The sequence below is a fragment of the Cardiocondyla obscurior genome, linkage group LG21, assembly GCF_019399895.1.
Source record: "Cardiocondyla obscurior isolate alpha-2009 linkage group LG21, Cobs3.1, whole genome shotgun sequence".
Taxonomy (NCBI): domain Eukaryota; kingdom Metazoa; phylum Arthropoda; class Insecta; order Hymenoptera; family Formicidae; genus Cardiocondyla; species Cardiocondyla obscurior.
The window spans coordinates 2189692-2212288 of NC_091884.1; the positions used below are offsets into that span (position 1 = coordinate 2189692).

A 22597-nucleotide genomic window follows, 5' to 3' on the forward strand; every position below is an offset into this window, starting at 1 on the left:
TCGCGATATTCAAATACTGTCTGGACATGGAACGCAGTCGAGTGTAGGAGGAAGGTCGCTTCTTGTAAGAAGAACGAAATCCCAAAGGATGCCTTTGAGCAATAGTTTTATTCATCCAATCACTTTTCGCTATTACGTATAAAAATTTACCGTGCATCAAAGAGAGAAAGGGAGACAGAGAGGGAGAAGAAAGAAGGTAAAAGACGTCAGCTGGAGATTGCAGATGAACGAATTGTGCTGGAAAAATTCCGTAGATCCGCGCTCGATTATGCGCCCGTTCTATAAACGCGAATGAATTTCCCATGAGAGTATTTCAATCTTACGAAGATTATATTTTTCGGATTCTAACTTTTGTTATAAAAATAACAATAAGTCGATAAACGCGATGACATTAAACCTAGCATTAAGCGACGGAATTTCTTTTTACTGTTGCGATGGCCAGCGTCGAATAACGTAATTCGACAGCCGTCGTAAAAAGAAACTGAAATCGATTAAATTTTAATTCCCAAATATATTGCGTTCTTTTTGTAATGTCGATCGAACGGCAGAGCTTTTCGTTTCTTAATAACAACGAATAAGTGAAAACGATGTACATTTGTCGCGATGACGTCTGAAAATAATGTCGAAGGGAATCGTTTTGTTCTTGTCGCGCGTATGGTTACACCCTGGCGTTATGGTTGACCGTAAAAAAAAAAAAAAATAAAATAAAAAAAGAAAATTCAATGAAATTCGCAGCGCTTGGATCATCTAGATTCGAGGAAACCGGCATGACCGAGGCGGTTAAGCAGACGTAAACCCAACCGATGATGTACGGGTCTATGGTAAACCACCCGTGCATTAAGTATACCTGCATCCCATCCCTCACCCACTATCCAAAACCTCACACCTTCAACCACCGTGACGTCGGCGCGCACGACCTAATTATTCCTGCATGTTTATATGCACGTTACGGATATTAATCTCCAATGTTTATTCTTGTCGAATTTTTTTTTTCTAGTTTGTAATTAAAAAATATAGAATTTAGCGTAAAAAAAACAGTTTAAAGTTATTGGATTCGCGCACGAATTGCTGCGAGATACAAATCTAAAAAGCAGCTAAACTGCAGTAATTTAAAACGGCGAACATTTAATTTATTTATAAAACTTAAATATGCAAATATGATTTAGATAGTAAAATCTAATAACGCAATGATTTTAGCATGAAGCCATTAAAAAATTAGTTTACAAGAGTGTATTAAATATATGCACGGGGCTAATAACCGACAATTTCCTATCTAAGAATCGCTTCCCCTCGTATTCTCTCTCTCGTTTCTCCTCGGGATGAGAATCTTAATAATCCGCGGAGAGAGGTTTAACCCCGTAAAATTTAATAACATTTGATGCTCGGCGCTCGTAAATTTTACAACGTCGTATAAAATATACTTCGCTAAACCATGAAAAAATATGTCATAGAGTCCAAAAGCGGTGTCTCGTTACGCAAGAAGCAGTACCCGTAATATTTAGACGTTACCGAAGACAAAGTTACTCGCGATCGTAAGTTAAAATCGTTCGCAAATGTCATTCATCGTGTTGTACGAATTCGAAGAAGTTTATAATAATTCTAATCATAACTGTACTTAATTGCGAGCCTGTGCACGCGCACCGTAATTAATCCAACGTGTCGAAATTTCCAAAATTACCGACATGACACGTCGCGAGATACATGGCGCGGGTAGGCAGGGCGCAGACCGAGAGAGTACTTCATCGTTGAGGAACAATAGCTCGTTTGGGGTCGCATAGCTATGCAACGTATGACGTATCGCCCAATATCCTTGGTACACGGCAGCGTAGAGCAGCCGCACCGGCTCCCTGCTTGCCTTCGAAACCCGCAACTCTCGGTCGGCAGCCGCCGTCCCTCTCCCGCGGAATTCTGAGGGGAGTGCGCGTAAGTAGCTAGCAAGCGCGAAATTACACGCGAGATGGTTAATTTAATCCGGTAAATCCAGTTTTGTCTGAGTGACGCTAATCTTATCGCGCGCCTTAACGTAAACGTCTTCAATGATCTCACATCGCGGCAATCTCGATTATAAAAAAGTTTTTTTTTTTCCTTTCATTTTTAACGCGAGATAATATAACTTTAATTTAATGCAAATAAATTCTTTCTTGCGTGAAACGTACATATTTGCGCGCGTCACTTGTGTCAGCTAATAATTATTGTAATTAAAAAAAAAAAGGAAAATTACGACGCAGAAATTATATTTCGCGCGAACGGAGCATTAAACGCTTAGCGCCCAAAAAGCCGAAGCGTAATCGCAGATGACAGATACCGTACTTTATAGTTAATTGCATCTATATACGCGACAATTACAAACGGGTAATGCCAGTCATGTCAGTAGTGATTGCTAGTGTTGCGCTAGTCAGACTTGATCGCGTGGTGTAACTCCACTTTGTGGCGAACGGCAACACTGATTCAATGGCGAGAATGTTATGTACCGAATATCGCTAACAATAAATGACGCTGCGAATATCTAGACGTTCTAAACCAATGTCCGTCTTTGGACTTTATCCGAAATTACTTTTGCCACTCGAGTGTAGCGCATCGAAATAATATAAGATTAATTTTAAGTAAATAAGATAATAATTATTTTTTTAATTTTTTTTTTTTAATAAAAAACTGTTCATTAAGAAAATACTTCCTACGTGCGTTCGCAGATCAGACTTACTCGCGGTACGTAGCAATTTGCATGATTCGCGATAACGAGGTGCTGAGAGCTTGTTTGAGAGAGCGTTAGAAGGAAATTTTAGAAAGCCGTAATCACCACTGGCTTCGCCACTATAGCCCGGAATCGAATCATGGATTACTCGCTTGCGCTAAGTTATAATCCACTTGCATTATTACCTTACTAAATATTCCATTCGACCAAATGGTTCACTCATATAGATATATATCTGTACAGATAAATATGATGTAAGATTTATCACGTACTAACAAGAGCAAGAGTAAGAGTTGCAAGAGCGCCCTTTAATTAATATTACACCAATCCAAAAACTTTGAACTTTTCAAACGATTATGTTAAATTGCAGAAACGATTTACGTTAATATTTATATAATATTTAATTCAGCAGTTCTAAATATTTTTTTTTTTCCTAATTTCGTATTGCAAGAATAGGTATATAATTAAATATTTAAATTATAAGTGATATAAAACAATGTAACGTAAAACAAATAGCGACAGTAGCACGATTTCATATACAATGTTGGGTTAGTCAATAGTTATTAGCGTAAATTGTAGACTTCCCTTATGAAAGACTAAAGACTGAATTCATTTGCAAGATTAATGGAGGAGAGTACCGTCCTTGCCTGCGGTATTGTATTATTTCATCTACGCGTGCTATAGAAACGATAAATGCACGCGAATAACTCAGTCGATACCCGTGACTCACAGCTGACAGTGTACGTCAGTAGTAAAAACCTGTATATAGCCAGCCGCCGTTTGGCGTTTTCAAGTTTTACGCGATAATAATGAAGGAAAAAGTCGATTAACATCGGCACTAACGCGAGCAAATTTCTTCTCAAAGACAGTTTTAGATCGGACAAAGAAAATAGCGCGAAGAAATGAGAGGATAATAAATATTAATTGAAAATTATTGGTGTTCTTTAAATTGTTTGCGGGTCGCGATTTACCGCCTAACGCGAAATTCTTTCTCCTTCGATTACAATCGTAAAGACTTGTTTTACCGGAGACCTTTATCACTCCGCAAATTGCGCCGGGTAAGACTACGGGAAGGAACAACACGAGTTTGAGAAGCGACACACGGAGCGGCGAGCGTGTCAGATTTCGCCGTGCATCAGCGAAACCGGAACGCCGCCCGGCGCCGAAAGAGGGACAAAGGGAAGAATCGGAGAGAAAGGGTAGAGAATCCGATCGGGAGTACGTCCGAGCACTCGATGTTCGTTCGGATCTTTGACGATGACCTGACAGCATACGGCAGTGAATGCTTCTCAATGGACGAACGTTTGAGAAAGGCCGCTGGACGAGGGTGAGGGTGAACGTGAGAGAAAGAGAGAGAGAGAGAGAGAGAAAGAGAGAAACATGCAGAGAGGGACGGAGGTAAAGGGCGTTCGGGACTTCGAGAAGCGGACCTACAGAGCCCGCTATGAGGCTGGTTATACACTACGGGCGTCCCGTTGCTCGTTAGCGCCGGTAATTGTCACTTGTTAGGTGCCACGTCCTTCCCCTCTACATCTCTCTTCTGTACGCTCCATCCCCTCTCCCCTTTTCTCTCTCACTCTCTCTCTCTCTCTCATTCTTGGTTTGTACGATTCACCGTTTCCTCTCCTCCACACGGACTCAGCGACCCTCGAAAAGCACGGGTGAGAGCTTTTTCGAAAGCACTTCACCGTCGAAAGCTCGAGACCGGTTCGAGACCGACGAGTTCTTCTATTTACCTGTACCACTGTCGTCGTTACAACCTGCCGCCTCCTTTTTCGTCCCCCACGTATGCAACCTCCCGCTTGTTGCTGCAACAGCCGCGCGAAAAATTGCGCGGCCAAGGAAAGTGGGCGCCCGCTCGCGAGTGACTTTTGTTCGTTCGAGAGTGTCGATCGATTAGCGTCAAGTACTGTCATCGCCGAAGTGTTTGATTTACCGAAAGAACGTTAACTCATTCGACAACCAAGTGAGAGACGAAGAGCGAGAAGCGAGAGAGGCGCCGAGTGAGAGTTAACCGCGATCGAACTTACTCAACAAGATCGACAATAATGCTTGGCTGGCACTCGCGCTACACCCGCGAGATGATAGGATATACAGCGAATTAATCTCAACGGCGGGTTCGAGGGATGCACTGCTTTAATATCGGGATGATAATACGTAATACCTGCAGCAACGAGTTTCGTGCTTAATCACCGAAAGCTAGAATATCACGCGTTACTTAATAAAAGATTTGATTAAACTAATTATAACAGGTTGAAAGTACATTAATTAAGAGCCAGCTGCGAAATCGACCATATATGATTTTTAGACTAGAAGTAATATTTGAAATGAAATCGTTGATTTAAATTTAGAAAAGAAAAGTTTTGCTCTCCTGAAAGGAGGGGGGGGGGGTCTACGGGAGGTTCCATAATTTTTTATCGCAAAGATTCTTTCGAAATGAATTTCCGACTTAATGTGGAACGCGATTTCCTGAAGCTCATACCGCTCCGCGATGTAACGATCTGTATGACAAGCGAACAGCATTTTTCAAAAGAATTCGCGTCCACTCGACAAAGTGGCATTACGTAATCTCTACGAAGTCGAATTAGGTGGATTCCGGGCTTTTTATTATTTCCTATGATACGCATATGCGACGCTGATGATATATCAAACACCAGAAAAAAAATCCAAGGAAAAAAAAGAGGCGAAAATATATAATTTTCTACTATACTTTTGTAGCAAATTGTTTTGCGAGTGATAAAACAAATTACGGACGTGAATAAAGATCTTAGAGATAATTGCACACATGTTGTAATGTATAAAAATGAGCACAAAAATACGAAGTAAGAAAAAAAAGAATTAAAAAAATAAAAAACTGCAAGTGAGAGGTACACAAATGTTTAATCCATGTTCTATATTTGAGCTGCGTTACTGCGTGATATCGGTGCTCGTCAAAATAAAACGTGGAAAATAATCAAAATCGACAAACTTTATAACACAAACATTGCCAAATCTCGTAAGTTCTTTTTTTTTTTTAGATTTACGTGAGATGAATTAAATATACCGTCGCATCGCGTCGGAATTTTCAAAACGCAAGCTCTGCCGCGATTATCAAGCATACATAAGTTTATGCACAGCAAACATATACGTTTTCGAATAGCGTCGATTTGTTCGGAGCATATGATCAACGTGAAAAATTAGTGATAAATATTCACGGGTTGATGCGTACCTTCGGCAAACATAGATTGCAATTCTACATCGTATCGATATATTCAACGTGCTTTTCTGTTTATACTGCTTTAATGGAAAAAGCATGCCAAATAAAAAAATAATTCGTCGCGTATCGTCCACTCGATACATCGTCATATGCGCAATCGTGCAATCGTGCGAACGATAACTACCGTCGCGCGGCTGTACGCTATTAAAATCCGCGGGACAAAATAAATAGAATGTTTGCAAAGACAAATTTTTTTACGCAAAGAACACACGCGTCCCGCATTTTCAACGTGAAGCTGTGATAAGCATATTATAAGCGAACAGTTAAAAACGCAATTATCGAGGCATATAAAAATTTAGATATAAGATAGAAAAACTTGCGAGAGTTTATAATTTTACTTCGGTAATTTTCAACAAAGAACATTATCGTAATTAACTTTTAAAGTGCTCTTTACAATCTCCTTTTCTTTATCTCTTTTTCTTTTGTCTTTTTTCTTTTATCCTCTTTATATACATAAAACATTTCGATCAAATGCAACAATTTATAATATAAAAATTGTTACATTTAATACCGCGTAATGGCATCGATGAATTTATTTAATAAATATTTAATAAAATCGTCCGTCTCGACGTAGAAATGCCGTAAGAAAATTCGCGAGATATTTATCTTTCGTGAAACAAGAAAAGAGGAATAACGAAAAAAAAAGCGGAAAACCAGGAAGAAAATCTTATCGAGAGGAGCATGACGAAAAGCTGTGAATTATAAATTGGCGAAAGGGGTTATTAGAAGTCGAGATTAACTTTTTTATACGCCATCGCTACAGTCTGCGCGATTCTCGCACGGAAAAGGGTTACTAGCGAACGAACAACCGAGCAAGCTGTACTTCGTTAGTTGTCATTTCTCTCCCCTGCGTCGAGCCACCCCGCGAAACCCACCCGAGCCAGCGTGTTTAAACGCGAAATCGCGCCATTGTCGCTCGAGGTACTTATGCGAACACGCGCTCATAAAACATTCCGGTATTTGGCCAGTTCGCGCCCGATTTCGTCGACACGTTCCGCCGTGCCCCGTGTATCGCCAACACGCGCGCACACGCGGAAAATCATTCGGCGCTGGGAAAATTCGCGCGGAGCAACGCGAAAGGTAGGACAAACAAAAGGGGGTGGAAAAGCAAAAGGTGTGATCGAACAATCGTCGTAATCACGGTAATACATGCGAGCTCTCTACAAACGGCTGACGTTAAAACAAAAAGAAACATTAAACCGTGCACGGGAAAAATTAATTACGCCCGGCTATCAAAATAATTATTTAAAATGCTCGAACATAATAATAATAATAATAATAATAATAATAATAACGCTGCAGAAAATGCATTTCATATTCTAGCTTGAGCGTTTATTATAATAATTCGAAATGCGACCTAATTACTTTCATATCTGCATTTAATTTTTATGCTTCGATAAAGAGATTCTTTCTGCGCGTTAATTGACACAGAATTAATGCGGCAAGTGCAAAAGAATAAGCGAGTAACTTCATCAGATGTATGTATTAATGGCTTGCGTGAAATCGAGATAAACTTTACAACAAACAAAACCGGAACTGCTACGTAACGGAAGAGAAAGGGGGAGGGGCAAAAGTATTTAATAAATTACGTGATAAAAACAGTGATAACGTATCGTCATAAATTTCTTGTAAATTAGTTACCTCTCGATACACGTATATACGTATAAATTTTGCCAAAAAATTAAAATATATTTATTTATCTGGTGTCGTAACAAGATCTCGCGTTTCTGCATATACGCTAGGGCGCAGCTTCGTGTGTAGCGCGTGTAAAAAGCTTGATCGGCATGAAAATTGACGAAATGTACTCCGCGTACGTCCCGCCGGACGTTTCGGTACAGTATTACGTGTTTCACCGTCGACACGTAACACGTCGCGTTGAGATGAATAATTAAATACCCGGAAGCTTAACAGAAATGAAACGTTTCAGGGGTGATGCGATGCGCTCGTAACGAGGCGAATTATTGGTGCGATTAGCGCGAAGCAGTGAACGATGATTGAAAGCGCGATCGCAAACAAAGTGCGACGACGCCCGAATATCCAAGCGATTTATCTCACTGCCGTTGCGTAGCCAAGCTAGAAAAGCTACGTGACGTACCGTCGATGTTGGTAAATTTGTCAATCTTGCACCCGTCACGCCGTTAATTACGCTCTTATGCCGTTGCGTGGATGTCTCTAAGTGAACTCTTCCGACGCAAAGAATTGCCGAGAGAAATAATACGCGTAATAAATCGCATTTGTAAATTTAACAAGTTTCCTGTAAATTTTCCCTAAAATATCACGTTAATATTCGGCTAGACCGATCGAATAAATTTACCTAATTTTTTTTTTTTTTTTTTTTTTGCGACGATCGAACAAGGAACGACTACACGGAGAGAGGACATGTTTTCTATTCTCTTTCTCTTCCTCTCTCGACCCGTAATTCGGGATTATTCGTGCGTGGTCCCGCGGTAACCGTACGCATAATAATTATCGCCATGTTGCGACGGAACACGTTTTTGTAATTCGATATTTAGGGTCGCGCGTCGCGCTCCCGTCGACCGTCGATGGGAGTATGTATATCTGGGGCGTAATTCCGCATTCAATATGGCTCGCCATCGGCGCTATAAATTACCGTCGGATAGATTCATATGGTGGACTGAGAGCCGACTCGAGAGGAGAGTCGCAATAATGAAGCCGCGGGGATGATTTTCGATTGTTTTCCGCGTCCGTCAGTTGAAAAGATTCCGATCACGACAACCACCTCGCTTTAACGTGGAAAAAGTTGAGTAGCTTTCCATGTTGGATTAAAAGCGATGAGGAAAAAGTATAAACCTCGGTGAAATAAGTAACCCGTAAACCACGAGATGTCTAGAACCGTAAAAACTGCCGCAAGAAATTTCGAACAGAGTCATCGAAAACGACTGCGGAAACATTTACAGGGCTTTAAATTTATCATCGGCGGACTTTGGTGAAATACGACGTACTTAATGTCTTCAGAAATATTTGTAACTTCCGCGTATCGGGACCATATAAAATCGATTTCAGCTATATTTTTCTTCGCGGGATAGGAAACTACTTCAGATGAATATATCCGTACCTATACCCACCAATCCAGGTTCTCACGTCTAACAAGAAATATCCGACAAACGGTTGATTACGCGAAAGATATGCGGAATCATTTTATTATACATATAATATTAATTCGTACGATTTCATACCCCTATTTTCTTTTTCTTTTTTTTTTTGTGTTTGCAAAAGTAGACTAACAATTAATCGAGCTTTAAATTGAAGCAGATATTGAAAGCAACGTCGTCAGTCATGGCACAAAATTAACGAAATATATAACGCGACAGAAATTAAAATAAAACTCGCCGACTATTGATCAATTTTTTTTACGGTAAGCACCTCATTTCATAATTGATCGATATACCTAATTAAAAGAAAATATGACCGCTTTCTCATTACTATTTTTGTCGAAATGTTCAAGAAATACTAAAGAGTTGTAAGTTGAAAATACGCAAACTCCTGCCATCCTTAAACTTTTTTTTATTTAAATGTATTCCGGACTTGTATCTCATGATATGCACATTATTTTCCACGCATTGTGTACATATGTGCTCCGATATATTGGGACTCCTGCGCGACTGTATGTGCACGCCGTTCGTGAATTTTCTATGAAAGGGCGAGGTAGTCCACCGTGAAAAGAAATCCTTAGATAAATGCAAATTTGACCTATGTACATGCACGCGGGCGCACAATTGCACCACGACAGACACGCGTTTTATGCGTTTTCAAGGGACAGCCTCAATCCCGGCGCGCAACAACTTGAGATAAAAGTTTCGCGTTTTCCGCCGTGCAGCTTTCCTCCTGCCCTCTCCTACGGATGGCACATAACCCGCCCATAACGGTGTCTCGTCCAAGTAAAATACTCGACAGACAGTAAGTAAACACGCGAATGGACTAGATTGAATTTGTGAATCCGCAAGCGGAAGCACTTGGAATTTTTGCGCGCCGAGATGGAGATAACCACCGGTTAAAGGATTCGCAAAGATAGCCGGTAAATTCAATAGATAACGCGTACAAATTTATTCGTATAAATCGAAGGAACAAGAGGAAAAAAAAAAAAGAAAAAATTATTGCATCATTGTTGCCGCCGCGTAAAATAAAAAAAAATGTATATATATAAATTACGACTGAAATTTATAAAGCTGCTTCGACGATTCGTATGCGAGAACCATTTACGCGTTTGGCCGTGTGAACAAAAAGATTCCACGTTCGCGCGCGCGCCTCTGGTTGCATTACATTATCGGCACGAGTGGATAATTAATTGTTGACGATAAACTGTAACGTGCGCGCTCAATTGCAAGCTGACCAAAACATCGACAGTTTGTCAGCCGGATGTGGGTCGCCGCAATAATTTCTGACGTGTTTCGCGCGTCGCGCGCCCCGGCAATAACGTATCGTCCCGGCGTAAAACGGGACCTGCGCGGCGTTACGTCGACAAATCGAGGTGTGTAAAGCGTAATTGATCATTAGTGACAAATGACTGTCAGCGACTCTATCGTGACCACCGGCCGGCCGCCTACGAAACATTGCTGTTAAATACGGCAATTTGTCAATTTTCCGCTCGTTTCGCAGCGTGAAACGCATACCTCGCGTGATCGACGATCCCTGCGTGTCCCTTTTTTTTTTTTTTATTTATTTCTTTTTTTTTCGAACTAATTTCAGCCATCGATCACTGCCAGCTAATTAAATTATTGACAATTTAAAAAATCACCGTCCGTCAGCTGACTAAATTCTTGTTTATGCGACTTTGTTCTTACAGAAACGTCATTTAGATTGTGTCAAATAATAAAACGTCAGAGAGAAGCAACGCGTAAAAAATATACGACCCTCGAAATACATTCCCTTCAACTATTTCTACGCCTGAGACGTGTAATGAAATTAACTTTGCAGATTGCTCGTGTTAAATCGACGAAAGATAGAAGTGTTGGATGCACATGTAAGACGTAAATATTACCGCCTCGTACGGTTTCCACGAGGCGAACGCGGACGAGACGTTCTAAAAATATGATGACAGCTAAGATTGCGTGACTTTTTCAGATTGTGCGACAACTCTGATTATAGAGAGATAAAAAAGAAAAGAAAAAAAAAAAAGACCGGCTCGGAATTTCGTGGCGCAAAATTGATTTCGCGTCTTGCGCATAATTCTCTTATCGCACAAAATAATTTCGGCGCTCTATATTCAAGATCAAGGCGTCTCAATCTTCCGACGAGACAGACACGCATAACTTCTAAGCAAACAATTTTTTTTCTTACGTTTCACTCGCCAGCTTCCGCTACGGATGACGTTCAACCGATCGTCTTTCTCGCGCATGCCGAAATAAAACACTATCGAGACGATCTCGTGGGGAGATTCCTATGAGAGCTGTGCCAGGCAAATTCGCAGCCGAAGAGAAAGAGAACGAGAGAGAGAGAAGTATCGGATGGCACGCGCCCGGAACGATTCCGGCCGTCGAGAAGAGATTTACGAATCGACGGTGAATCGGTCGAGTAATAAGCTTACGCGCGAGACGTGAATTATTGAAGGGCGACACACAGAGAACGAACGTGCGTGTTTCGCAATGTATATCGCGAATCGATAGCAAGCACGCCGCGATGGCAAATTCGAGCGGGAAAATAACGGAGCGCGATATAAATATTAATGCGCGGCAATTAAAAGCTCAATATTTGATTCGAGAAAAGAAAAAAGAAGAAAAAAACGCTAGACGGACAAGGTCGGTCTCCCGGGATCCTTCTTCGATTCCTCGCCGCGAGGAAAGTAAAGACGCACTCCCGGCATTATTTATAAATCGTCCCGTCGCAGCGGATCGAGAATCGCTGCATAATTCACGCGTCACTCTCCGCAATTCGATCGGCCGGACGAAGGTATCGTCGCTCGCGCGGCTCCTGCTGACATTTCAATCGGGCGGTATTTGTCTTGTTATCGGCCCCGTCGTATTGTGGTGCAAAGTGTGTACATCTACCGTCTTTTGAACTCGCTACGTATCACGGTGACCGATCTAATTGCACTGCGGCGCGAGGGAGAAGAAAAAGAAAGAAAAAAATATGTATTTGTCATTGGCGAGCTGTCTCGACAAGGACAACTTTCCGAGGCCCTCCCGCTCGTCGGAATTGCTCGCGTAAATGCGCCAGGAAAATCGAATAACGTATCGTGGCTTCGAATCGAGGAGCTGCGTGTGGTCGCGCGGTTTAGGTTTAGGTTAGAATGGCGCTCGCGACACTTTTCACCGCCGTCGCGGCCTTGACACTCAAAAGGATTCTTGAACGCGAACGATCGATCTCGCGCGAGGGGAGTTCGTCGTCCTTACCGCGTGTCTGACGGAGGGAGGAGGGGGCGGAACGATCGGGAGACGCGGACTGAGAGAGAGAAAAAAATAAAAGAAGACGAAACCGTGATATATTTACATGATCGACGTGTGCTGCGGTCTGGTCGGCTCGCCGGCATTGCGGTGATGGTGGCCGTTGCTATTGCGGTTATTGCCGCCGCCGCCGCTTAATCCTTGCACCTGTGCACTAGTCGCGATAGTAGTCCTCGCCGGCTGCCGGCTCGCGCTATCCTTCAGTATCTTCGTCGCACTTAGCGGCATGGCTGTCACGCACATCGTTCCGCCGAGCGCGGCCGCGGGTATCACCTCGCCGCTGGCGCACACACCGCGAGTCGTTGGGCTCGCTGCCCCGCGCGACAGGGAATACGCGGTCTCTCAGCTGGGCCAGGACATCCGGACTGACGACGCCGACGACGACGGTAACGCCGCCGGCGGTGGCGAGGACGACGCGATCTTCACGCGACGTCCCACGCGACGCGACGGTGCACGAGACGGTGTTCGCCCGCTCGGACTCGCAGAACCGCCCGTACCGATAGCGAGCATCAACGCGGATGCGCTCGACCTCCCGGGGAAGGAGAGTACCGCGATTAGAAAGATTAACGTGGACCCGTGGCAACTCGGGGCCGCGACGCTACAGCGAGCCGTTCCGCGTTCTCGTACGATTAATCCCCGCACGCGCGCGAGCGTGTAAATAACGTTCCTCTTCCGTACCACCGTTCGTGTCGTACAACGCTAGCAGATCCCACCTCGTGGCGCGCCGCGGGCCTACTGAGTGACTGATTGACTGAGTGACTGCCGCGAGCCTCGAGCCACGAGCTGCCCTGCGTGGGTGCACACGCGGTCTACGTCGAGCGACGGGGCTGCCGGAGCCCTGGTTGGCCTGATCCAGGGGCAAACGCGCGAGGTGGAGGCAACGCCGGCCAATAGCGCGCCGCGTCCGCCGCAGCGACCCTTCGAGAGTCACGGTCGCCACTTGGTCGCGAGCCGTCGCGCCGTACGTATCGTGCCGTCCGTGTCGTCTCACTCCGTAGCGAAGGTTCTACCTCCGTGCTACCTTCAACTCCCAAGACCGTATCCCGCGGACCGTCTCTCTTTACTTCATAAAACGAGTTCGCGGCGCGGAATATCTTTCAGTGTCGAGCCAAATATCTCGAGTGTTCTCGTCGATCGAGCCATTCCCCGTTTCCGAATTTTCCTTTGACACTCGCGCGTGTGATGCGGATCGATAATCGAGAGGAGCTCCAGGAAGCTCGAGTCTCGTACCTACACGCCGAGCGAAGAGGGCCCCCGATCTAGGAATATTGTCGCGCGATGAATTTCTATCCGAGTTGTATTCCCAACCTACCAACACGCTCCACAATTTCGCACGTGTGACTTGAAGAGTCGCGATGGTGTCAGTGTCGCTTTAGGTGTGATCAATCGACTCTCGTCAGTCACGCGACGAACTCGTTCGGCGTGGTGTCTCTTTAAGTGAATCCGTACGGATAATTCAATCTTTCCCACCCACGTGCTCTAGTCTTGTACTTTTCGACGATGCGTTGTCGCCACAAAATTTTGTTTTTGTTGTATAAATTAAAAAAAAAAAAAAAATTTTTTGATCGAAATAAATTCTTTTTTCTTTTTTTTTTTTTTTTTTCTCGAAATGTAACATTTTCCACACTTGCTTATTCATACTTTATTCGTGCTCGCATCGATAGTGCTTGTGATTCGTAAAAAATATAAAAAAAATAAAAAAAGTTGAAACCACTCGAGGATTCATCAAAATGTTATTTTCTATGAATTTTTATGAACGCCATATCGATATTTATTGCAATTGGAGAAACCTCGCCGTTCTCTCAGCACGTGGAAATGATTGATGTCGCGTTGATTGACAAATATACGTGTCGTCCGCGTCAAAAGTGCTCTTCGCGTCCAAATTTTACTTGTTTTTGATGCGAATGTTACTTGCAACGACTACGGCGGCACGTTTCGTAATCGTGATCACTATTTCACGAGTCTCGTAAAACTTTTTATTGCCCCGTCAATTGTTGAATATACGTTCTCGTTTTTTTCTTTTTAGATACTTTTTTATAGATATATTTTTTGAATAGATATAAATAAGCGTTCATATTATTAAAAAGTCGGATGGTTCTCACTAAGTTTAGAAATTCGCGATACTACCGACTTTCGGAAATTTAACGAGAAAACAAGAATAATAAAAATAAATTTGCAAATATGACTATTTAAATTGACGTTCTCTAAAATGATAACATTGATTTATACAAATAAAAATATTATTTTGTGCAATCAGTCAATTCAGCGATCGATTGTGAATGGCAAGATAAAGTTCCCTCGCACGATTGTAAAAATTTAGATTTTTTTTTCTTCGTGGAAAATATTTGTCGTAACAAATAACGTTTTTTTTTTTTTTTAACGGAACGTGACGATTGCGCGAAATCACGCACAATTGGCGCAGCAATTTGAATCTTCCGATAAATTTTTGACGTTCCATTCTTCAGATTTTCGTGATACAAAAAAAAAATGTAAAAAAAAAAATTAGCAGACGGCAGCAATATTCGCGCGAGGCCAACTGCCTCATGGTCGTTTTGATCTATAGGTTGAGGTGCATTTTCATGCATGCAATTTATATTCGCGATTCTCATACGCGAAAATATCTCCGGAGATATTAATTCCGCGATTTCTATGCGCCTCCGCGACGCATGATCGGACGCGTCGCTTTGTGAGCGCCGATTGAAATGTAAATGTGAAAAGGATATCGATAACAGAGACGTGTTCGCATACCACGTGAAAGTTTTTCCCTACGATTATTCGTGCGTATACCTATTGAAAAATGAGATGGTAGCGTGACCGAGACTTGGAAAGAGCCACGACACCAGGAAAAAAAATTCTATCTAAAATAAGACGACTTTATGCAAATTATATTTAATTTTATGCACTGCTAATTACACAATAAAAAAAAATTATTTAAGAGACTCCTATGTTCTTATAATTTTTTTACAACGGCTATTTTTCCCTGTAGAAAAATCCCTTTAACTCTTTATTCCTTTAAATAATAAAAAAAATAAAACAATTTTTGTTCTTATTTTCTAGTCTAAATATCGCACACAATAAGACAAATAAAAAAAAAAAATACAAAAAGCAGAGTTCTACTTGAAAACTTTAAATTACGTAATAATACTGACATCAGGGAATTACATGAATACAATGAGCAACGAATTACGCGGGTGTCCGTAATTTTCCGAGGCTCGAGTACAATAAAGATATCTGCTTAACTCGGAATGCCGGTGCTCGTCCTACGGAGCCAATTCGCGATCGCTCATCCGAGCAGAGTACAAGCCTCTGAAAGAATAATTTGGAATCCGTTGTACTCAACGGCGCGGCGGCACGAAGCGAAATAAATTACAGGACAAGCCCGACGTCCGTAATCAATGCTTGTGAAATGTCAAATGCGCGTTCTTACAGGTTTCGTTCGGGCCCAAGTGGACGCATCTGGACGACGACATTGCATCGGCGGGATCTGTGTGTACCTGCCAGAACGCGGCCTCTCTTTTACCTACTTTCTCTCTCTCTTTCTTTCTCCTTTCCGCGTGCTGCACGGCCTATTTTTTTTTTTTCCTCTCCAGAAACACGCGCGTACCTCGGAGCTGACCAGGTGCGGATTTCCAGACCTCCGGATGCCTCGCGACCTCCGTCGTCCCCTCCCCAGCGCCTTTCACGATCCAGTAGATCGCCCTTTACCGCACACGACCCCTCTTTATATCGCCTATTAACTTTGGCGTTCCACAATATGTGTCTGCTCCGCGTCTCGCCAGATCTTATCGCATAGGCCTATCGCCGCCGGCGAAATTGGATTTGACGGGATTGCCCGACGGACGAGTGATCACGTGTAAAAGCTACACGGTGATTAAACAGAGGATCGAGAAGCGATATAAAGAACGTCCCGAAATCGGCAATTTTGATTTCAGACGGCGATCTCTTCGCGCGAATAATACAAAAATTATGTTACATGCAAAATTGAAGTAAATAAAAAGCGATGACGCTGTAACATTATTCTGAGATTTGCGAATAAAAGATTTAATTTGCAAGAACTAAGAAATAAAAATATTTAAAATATGAATACCTCGCGTTTAACAATTTAATAATATTAACAAATAATTCTTAAAACGATTATCAAAGATATTTGCAAATAAAATTTACGAAAAAGATATTTAAATGTTACACTAATTGGGACCACTGATCCTCTGTATCCTTAATCTTTTTTTTGTGAAATAAGCTTGGTAATATATCGCTTCTGATCCTCAAATCCTTTACATCAATATCACGGTGCCAACTAGAACAACGAATATCGAAAAAATGACCACGTAGCTCTCTCTCTCTCTCTTTCTCGCGCAGGAGGCCAACGGCAGCACGTCGTTAGCCCAGCCTCCAATTTGTCGGCTTCTCTTTTCCGTTCCGGGCGATTTTCGACGCGGGGCGCGGCCCTTTGATGGCCAACAATGAACGACGGGCTTTTACAATGCGGTCGCGCGGCGACAAAGTCGACTTCGTCAACGGCGACAACGACTACGTGCATCCGTCGCTGAGCATCTTTTAGTAGCGCGGTAGGTAGGTAGGTAAGCAGGAAAAAATTGGAGCTCCTCTCGCAAGGCAGGCTTTAGTTGAATGGCGTTTCGGCATATTTCAAAAACGACAAATATTTTCCTCAAAAGGTGTTATTGGCATCGCCACTAAAAACATACCGCCTTAAGGTGTCCCGGAGACGAAGAGCTAGGCTAAATGCGTGAAATTATCGCGGAAATCGGCTTACCGAAATTTCTTCACGGAGCACCGTTTTGGGATAATTGAGTCGTTAAACGGGAATAATCGGCACCGAAAAGAGCAAACAATTATTTTCACACTTTACCAAATAAAGATATTACCGTGGAAAAATATTTCCACTCACAGGTTTCAGCTGAAAATTTTTTTATTTGATTATTTCATAAAAAAAAAATTAAAAAAAAATGTTAAGTAAATACAATTAAATTTATCATTTTATATGACGAAAAAACTCTACGTAATAGTTTTCAAAATAATATTTTATTTTATTTATTATACTTGGATTAAATTCTCCTATGATTTAAAGCCAAAAACCATTTGTAGTTTTAACTATTCGACAGGCTTATCATAAGAGTTTTATAAAATATGACCGAGTTTCGCGTCGTCGTCTAAGTTCCATGGCTTTGACGAGAACGCCGTTGAAAACGTGTTAAAAGCGTGAAATAATTGTACTCTGCTGATGGCTCGTTATAATGATCACGTATATATACGCGATATACGGGATGGAAGGGAAAGCGAAGTGGTTTTCCGCGAGAGCAGAAGCTCATTGTCGCGTCGACGAGAAGCGCGGGCGAGCGTATAGCGGCTGGATGACGTCCGCGCGAAAACGAAAAATGAAAGCATGCACGGCGAACGAGCGAGGGCCAACAAAGGGCTGAGATCGAGTGAGAGACGCGCGTACAACGAATTTCCGCATACGTGTTACCGGGGCTCCTTTTTTTTTATTTAACCGTCCCGATTCGCCTTGCAAAATGTCCGCTTCGAGTTTGTTAAGCGAGCGGAAATACCGACGTAGAAGCGGAAGCATGCACGAAACGACATTTCGTCCCTTCTTTTCGCGACAATAGCGAACGGAAATATCGTCCGAGCGAAAATCGGCGGATCGCCAGCTGAGTCATGAGAGTTACACAACCTATTATGAACTAGAAACATCGCACAGAGAATTTTTCGCTTTCTGAAAAATAAAAAGAGAGAAAGGAAAAAAGAAAAAAAAAAATCAGAAGCGTTTATTAATACGATTCTTACGGCGGACAGTTCAACAGTTCGCGGTTTAAAGATTAAACGTTAATATCAGGCCGAATTGCTATTGCGATTCGTGTCGGAGAGTCTCAAAGACCTCAATATCCCTCTTGTACGACCATTACCATTACCTCGCGACCAATGCCACTCTTCACCAAGACGTACCGACCGCCATAAACCGCCGTCGCCGCGTACGCGTTCAGGTTTTTCAGGTGTGTCGGTTACGCGACCTCCCGAGGGTACGAGCGAAGAAGCCCCATCTTTTCGCGAGTCAGCGGTAAAATTTACATACTCCTCGTCGCGTTAATGTAACAGAGTGCGGACGAGAGAGAGATATATATGTACGTACCTATATATGTATAATAAGCGAGATAGAGAGACGCGCGATACGCGATCGCGGAAGCGGGGGATGACAAAAAGAGCGAGACAGAGTGACGTCGGAAGGGATGACGCAGGGGGGAGAGAAGGGTGGCGGCGCACGGACTTAAGGGTCGCGCTCACACCGAATTCCAAGCATGCGCTCGGTACCTGCTCGGAATATCGTCTCGTCATATTTCCGTCGTAACGCGTCGGATCCTCGCCCGCCCTCGAACAACCCTCCCTCCCTCGCCGTCTAACACACCCACCCCCGGCTAGGCGCGACCGCTTGACACGAGGCGATATTTTATTTGCAAAGAGCCGCGGCTGCAGGTTGCCGCTTCTTCTTATCTTGTGTGCACAGGAATTCCTCTCCTCTCGGTACGGGCACGTCGCGCCGCGGCGCCGAGATTTCACAACGCCCGTCATACTCCTTTCTTCCGCTCTATCTTCTTTCGCGTAGACCCCTACTTTTCATTTGTCTTTCTATAACTCTTTAAACTTTCCTGTTTCTCTCAGGATTCACTCGGAAGTGAACAGCGACGTTGGTCAAAGTTAATAATTTTCGAATGTAGAAAGAAAAAAAAAAAAAGAAACAAAGAGAGAGAGAAAAAAAAACGTGAGAAAATGTGTCGGGAGTCGCGTAGGTATGTTGTTCGCCCGGCGTTACGAAGTTTTAAAAGTTCGACAAATATTTATAAAACCAAAATTATTGTTGTTGCGTATATATTAATCTGGAGTCCCTTGACAGCTGAGGACTCGGGACTCGGTTCTATTAGTTTTCATATAGAGTCATCCCCGTGTGTCTATCTCGAAAGTCTACCTCGCACGGCCTATCTTTGGTCGCTGTCTTCTTCGTCTCGTTTTCTCGGCCCTTCCCTCTTTCTCGCGCCGACGAGCACCGTCTCTTCTTTCGTGCGAGCGATACGATGAATTATTTATGAATAGCACCCAGGAACAAGTCGAATCGACCACGCTCGAGAGACCCGGCGCGGGCGGCGCCTCTTCGAAAGAAAAGACGCCCGATACATATCCAAACCTATTCATCTTATCGAGCTGGCCCGCGAGAAAAAAGGAATTAATGCTCTCGGACGCGCGCTAGCGAAACGAGCCCGCCTTTGAAATCGCGGGGCGACATCGACAGGCGATCGGCAATATCGTTATAAATGACGCGTTAGATACCGGGAATGCCTTCATTTAAATTGCACGCCAAATACTTCGTCACGTACGTTTACAAATTACACGCGAAACTGCACCGCATCGGGGACGTCGATAAATTACGTTATTAAGCTTGTCGCGTACTAGCGATTATTCTGTAAGTTATATCGACGAACTCGTTGGACCCGTTAAATGTATGATTAACGACGAGCTATATTTACTACATCGATTACACCCGGCAATCCGTGTCCAGTGATATAGCTGTTACGATAACGATCCGCGCTCGAGCCGATATCCCTTTCCTTCCTTCTTTCTCCTACGCCGAAAGTCAGAAATTTTTTTTTTTTCACGGTCACCGTCCCCTTCGAGGGATAAATTTTTTAACCCCCTATAAGAAACTGTTCAAGAGAGCGGAAGCGTATCGGTAAATAACGACATCGTTGCATTTATAATTTCACGGAGCGTGAAAGATGCAAAGTGAGAAAGGCACGGAGAAGGAAGTAAGATCGTAGGAGCGGGTCGTAGGAAGCAGAAAGATGTTGATGTTTCGCAGGTCGTACAATGTACGAGGTATGTCGGTACCTTCTCGGGGTTCTCTCGCATGGGTAACGATGCGCAGCATAAAATGCACGGCAGAAATACTGTAAGAACGGCCCCCGTCCTCGTCCGCGTTACTGTCTCCGTCGTCGTCGCCGTGCACGTCGGATATTCCGCCGGAATAATAAAATACTGGGACTTCCCTTCGTCTCGTGTTTTCGTTTTATCCGCATTCCGCGCGTCCTCGCGCGTCTTTCTTACCTTCCGACGTGTCGTAAGGTGGGAGAATCGGTTTGCTTCCCTTTCCGGAAAGGACCTATCGCCCTATCTCAACGCGAGCGTGTACGTATTACCGAAACCAGGTGTTTAAGCGACGGAACGCTTTTTCGTAAGCGGCCTAATTTTTTTTTAATTTTATTTTTTACTACATTTGTCTATATACGTTTGATTTTTTTTATTAATTTGCAGCGATTAATTATAATCTAAATCAGTGCCGTTTTGATAGTTTGGATTTCCAACTAGTCGAGATTAAAAGAAAGTTTCTTTGAAAGGACGCTTTGTCTAAATTTTATGAAGCGAAAAATACGTGCTTCAAGATGCCACTGTCGCATTTCAGTGGACCGTGAAAACTTAACATTGAGCGTAACTAATCTTACCTGCGAAATAGAGGTGGCTCATGCACGAGCAGGTGAAAATCGTTCTCGGAACAGACCTCACGGTCCCGGTGGTGCACGGCACATTTGAAACTTCTAGTCCGTTTCCCGCTCATCTGCAATCAAAGATACACATTCGGTTAATATAAATATAATTATATAAATTACAAATAAATTAATCAGACCACAAAAGCACGATTTAAAAATTCATCCATCTATTAAATTTACACAAATTTGCAAAAAATCTAATCGGGATTCAAACTGAAATAGAAACATTTTTAATAAAAATACAATATACATATTGCAATAATTCCAAGTCTATGTTACAATTAAAAACAAGCATGATTTACACGTTTGTAGTATATTAATTATCCAACACCCGCGTAGCTTCGTTTTTACATACGTTACTTATAATCTAAGAAAAAAATAAATAAAAAAAAAAACGTCCCATTAAATAATCATAAAGTTTTGGAACATTTACGTTCCATTTGCGCGGTAAATTGCGAAACTGGAGATTTGTCTTACGGGAATACGTAGGGACAAAGGCTCGTTGCCGGTTTTGGCACCGACCCGGTGCGGCGGGGCCATATAGAGAGTTCCCCGAGGCTGATATTTGGATCGAGATCCGTTAACGTGGTTAGGCAAATGCAAGCAAGAACGCCAGCAAACTCCTCGAGATAAGTTGTGTATATGTACGTAGACGAATGCTGTACTAGAGGCCACCGCATGCCCGTTGTATTCGCTCCACACGCTTACGTACACTTGAACGTACGTAGATATATCTACCTTGAGATCGTCTTACATTGTAGTTTGCAGCCCGTTTGCGCAAGGATAAGTGTACACGCAATGACATAGCCAAAGGACTAATGCGGCGGTTAAAATTAATCAAGTATTAGCCTAGTCAAATTCTCAACGTTGCTACGGCGAAGAAACTCAGCGTGTATATGTGTGCATATACTTGTGCTCGTATCATATTATATTAACAAAGAGATATTATAAAAATAGGAAAATTACAACCCGAAGAAAATTCAGATTTATAAATTATTAACAAGTCAAAAAACGTCAACGGTTATTTATAACTTAATGAATTTTCGATGGTACAGATCATGAATTATTTAAGTACGTCTAGCTTTATTTAGAATTCTTTAATAAGGGTTCAAGAAATATTGCTTGTATATTTTATATTTAACGTGATAATTAAATATTAATAATATACGTAAATGTTCTGTAGTTATAAAACTCGCGCGTGCAAAAAAAAAAAAATAATAATTAACAAGATTAATGAACCTATAATATTTAATACGGTTAATGTCCCTATAATTTATTTTCTTGTACAACGTGCCGCTCCGAATGCATCTCTTTTCGTAAGAAATATGCACGATGTATAATGTGAGTTTTTCCGCAATTTTTCTTTATTCGCAAAGAATACTTTCATACAAACTGGATAAGCCGCCGGGCTTTCTCATATCTTTGTCCCGATAGCGTCTTAAAGATTTTACATCCACTTTTTTATCACTCCTGCTCTCGCTCCTGTGATTTACGTTAGACATCATTTACGAATAGTTACGTCGATTTCTCTCGCCACGTCGCGAAACATTATCCGCTCAATTTTTATTTCTATCTGGTTTAACACGTTTCGCATATTAAAATTAAAAAAAAAAAATTCCGTTTTAGAAACGGTGTCTGTATAATTTTGAACATTAAAGTAGAAAGGTCCGGACGTGTGTACGAGCTAGACGGT

General features: G+C 42.5%; 1 protein-coding gene across 3 annotated transcripts in view; it reads right to left on the reverse strand.

The window, feature by feature from the left end:
* The window catches only part of Stet (stem cell tumor), a 330475-nt gene that overhangs the window by 114796 nt on the left and 193082 nt on the right, over nucleotides 1-22597 (reverse strand). For all 3 annotated transcript variants that reach the window (XM_070670576.1, XM_070670575.1, XM_070670577.1), the window contains one exon: nucleotides 20860-20972. In XM_070670576.1, the coding sequence (XP_070526677.1) occupies nucleotides 20860-20972 (113 nt within the window). The remainder of the gene's footprint in view (nucleotides 1-20859; nucleotides 20973-22597) is intronic.